Source organism: Galeopterus variegatus, unplaced genomic scaffold, assembly GCF_000696425.1.
Source record: "Galeopterus variegatus unplaced genomic scaffold, G_variegatus-3.0.2 Scaffold974, whole genome shotgun sequence".
NCBI lineage: Eukaryota > Metazoa > Chordata > Mammalia > Dermoptera > Cynocephalidae > Galeopterus > Galeopterus variegatus.
In genome coordinates this window covers 47,090-50,155 of record NW_007727085.1, presented here as the reverse complement: position 1 = coordinate 50,155, position 3,066 = coordinate 47,090, and the positions used below count along the sequence as shown (strand labels likewise).

The following is a 3,066-nucleotide window of genomic DNA, read 5'->3' as shown; positions in this document are numbered from 1 at the left end:
TTTTAAAAAAAAAAAAAAAAAAAAAAAAAAAACCGACAGAAGCAGGGTCTGGGCTACCTTAATGTCTTCCCCATGGACACCTGTACCAAAATGTTGCCAATTTCTGTTGCAAGGGACAGGTCCTCAGTGGAGGTGCCCTCACCCGGGCTGTGGCCACACTTCCCCACACACATGCACTCAACAGCCCGCCCTGCTCGCCTCCCCTGAGTGGGTGTCCCACGTTCCCTGTCATCCATCCTCTGTGGCTTCTTCTGGACTGAACTGAGGGAACGGCCAGCAGCCCCTGATAACCCATTTAGCAGAATTTCTTCATAATTTCTTTAAGGCCTGGCTCGTAGGTACCCTGGTTTGAGTAACAAAAGGCACCCCTTGAGAAGAGTAAAAATTTAAAAGGCGGCTGAGTGGATCAGTTAGAAGGGCTTTCTCCAGGACAAAGAACTCAGGGAATGGAAGGAGCTGGATGAATTTCCCCTCTGACCTCTGTGCCTGCTGGGGCAAGAGGCCCAGAGGTCCATTTACTTGCTCAACAGAAGGAGAATCTTGAAGGTCCCTGCTTAACACATGCAGGACCCCTGCTACCAAGAACGAGCCCTTGGTGACTCCACAGAGGAGATGGTGGTCTTCTGTCTTCATCTACTCTTCTGAGGTTATTAGGAGCCTGGGCCTGTTTCTCTGTACATCGTTCTCTCTGTGGTTGATTTGTCCCCTTGTCCAGTCATATATTTGGACCATACTCTCTTAAGGATTTGAGTGAAATTTTTGGATAGGAAGGACATTAACTCTGGTATCATTGCTACAAATATTTTTCCTTATGAGGAATTACTGATGTACAGAAGTTTTCAGTTTTTACAAATTCAAATGTAGTAGGCTCTGCTTTCACTGAAAACAGACTTCCCAAACTGTAAATAGAGAAGGGTTCTAACACCCACTGCAGAGATCCGCAGCACATTACCTGCCTCTGTAGACAAACTTCATGGGCTCCACAGCCAGTGCAGTGGCCACGACATCATCTGCATTATGTCTGCGAACTCCAACAACCATCAGCCCGTCCAGCTTGCCCACGATAAAGACCAGGTTATCCTGCAGACAGGGCTGCCGGTCAGGACTCAGCCCACACAACAGGTGCTGGGTGCATGACGCACCGTGGGCAGGCCCACAGGGAAACCAAGGGCCTCAGACAGAGAGTCAGTGCCCACAGGCCAAAAGGCAGCATGCACACAGCCAAACTCAGGGCAGGGGTGGGCCATGTGGGTGAAGAGTGGTAGGGGTTGTGCGCAGGGAGGGAGTCAGCATGAGAAAGGCTCAGAAGTGAGACCAGAGTTGTACAGGACTCTGAACACTACTGGGCGATGGCTGGGTTCCCAAACTCAGCCACAGGGGGGCTCTGGGCTGGCTACACTGCCACAGGAGCTGTCCTGAGCACTGCCGGACTGGCCTCCAGGTGCCCACGGAATGCCAGCAGCACTTGCCTCCCCTGGGTGGTGACAATCAAAAATGTCTTCACAAGTTGCCAAACGTCCCCTGGGAGGGAGGGGGCAAAATCGCCCAGCTGAGAACCACTGGGCCAAGATACTACAAACCAAAGTTTTTATTTTAAAATATTTTAGACATCCAAAATAGTTAAGAATGATCTCATGAATAACATGTACCTGCCAGCCCATATAAAAACCAAAACATCCTTATCTCCCCCAGGGACCATCACACAGGGCCTGTGTGGGTCTGCTGACTGGTCCTACTGAAGTGCTGGATAGCCCTGCACAGATGAGATGACGGGACAGCCAGCACGAGAGCCCACCTGAGACAGGGCATCCTTATCCACGTCCCTACCTTCCCCCCACCTGTCCTGATATGAGAGGACATACTCACAGGCCCGATGAAGCCCAGCAGGCCCGTCCTGGTAAAAGGCCTGTCAGAGACAGGTGCTCCTTCTGCAGTGACCGGGACAGTCTGTACAGAGCAGAGAGGGGCATGGTCAGGCATCAGGCAATCAACCAACTGACCAAAAAGACCCAGAGGGCAGGCAGGAGAGCTTGGTACCACAGACACCGCCTGTGGCGGATGGTTTGGTTGTCACCAGTGTTTCCGTGGACAGGGAAGAGGCTGCTAAGGGGCAGGAGTCTCTGGGCCCCACCTGGCCCTCCTCAGGCCCTCTTCCTTAGACTTTGCAGCTCCATCTGCTGCAGAAGCCTCCTGAGGCAGGACATGAGTGTGCTTTTCATCTCTGTTTTCCTACTGCCTGGCCTCACCAGACTTATCCTGCACAACAGGCATTGCGACAATGTGAGCAGAGCTGAGTGCCAGTTTCCCTGGGGCCACCCTGAGTATCTTCCTGTTGGCTAAAGTCACCAGGCCGCTCCATTTGCCCTTCTCTTATCCAAGGCTGCAGGAAGCAGGCAACCCACGGCTCTCAGCACGTGCCAGCTGCCCTCGTTCTGAGTGAACGGGTGCCAGGGTGTGCAGACTATGTGCTGCAACAGCTCTTTGCAGCCGGTGTGGGAGGGAGACCCTCCCCCTGAGGACTGCTCTCCCCGCAGCGCCCTGCACACCTGGGCCCCATCAGTACTCATGGGACTCAGTTTCAACACAAAGTACAAACCTCAAACATGTTCTTTGTGATTCCAAGCAATCCATAGTATGCTGTACCAGTCGCACTGGAATTGACACATATTTCCCCAACTTCATCGGTTTTACAAAGATAAGGTGTACCTTCCACCTTCACAACGCATACATTAGCTAAAAAGAGGAAAAAAACTTCAAAATCATAAACAAAAAATACATTTAAATAGATTATTCACAAAGATCTACTTGCTATTCTATTTGCAGTAAATGGAAAAAAGACGTTATATACATGCAGTATGTTCTTATAAGGAGTCTTATGACACGGACAGAGCACACTCACCTAGTCATGAGTCTGCATATTTTATACGTGATGCTTTCTACAACCAATGTGAGATGTCTAGAAAGTGCAATGTGCCCTTCATGTGGTGAGCCCAGGCTGACAGAGTGCTTCCTTTCAGACATGCACATCCCACACTCTCTCCTCAAACATCCTCTCAATGCACAAGG

General features: G+C 50.8%; 1 protein-coding gene across 1 annotated transcript in view; it reads right to left on the bottom strand.

The window, feature by feature from the left end:
* DIP2A (DIP2 disco-interacting protein 2 homolog A (Drosophila)) overlaps nucleotides 1-3,066 on the bottom strand; it is a 77,807-nt gene that overhangs the window by 29,568 nt on the left and 45,173 nt on the right. The window contains exons 14-16 of the mRNA XM_008573964.1: nucleotides 2,597-2,733; nucleotides 1,867-1,947; nucleotides 953-1,080 (exon numbers count right to left, since the gene is read on the bottom strand). Coding sequence (XP_008572186.1) covers nucleotides 953-1,080; nucleotides 1,867-1,947; nucleotides 2,597-2,733 — 346 coding nt within the window. The remainder of the gene's footprint in view (nucleotides 1-952; nucleotides 1,081-1,866; nucleotides 1,948-2,596; nucleotides 2,734-3,066) is intronic.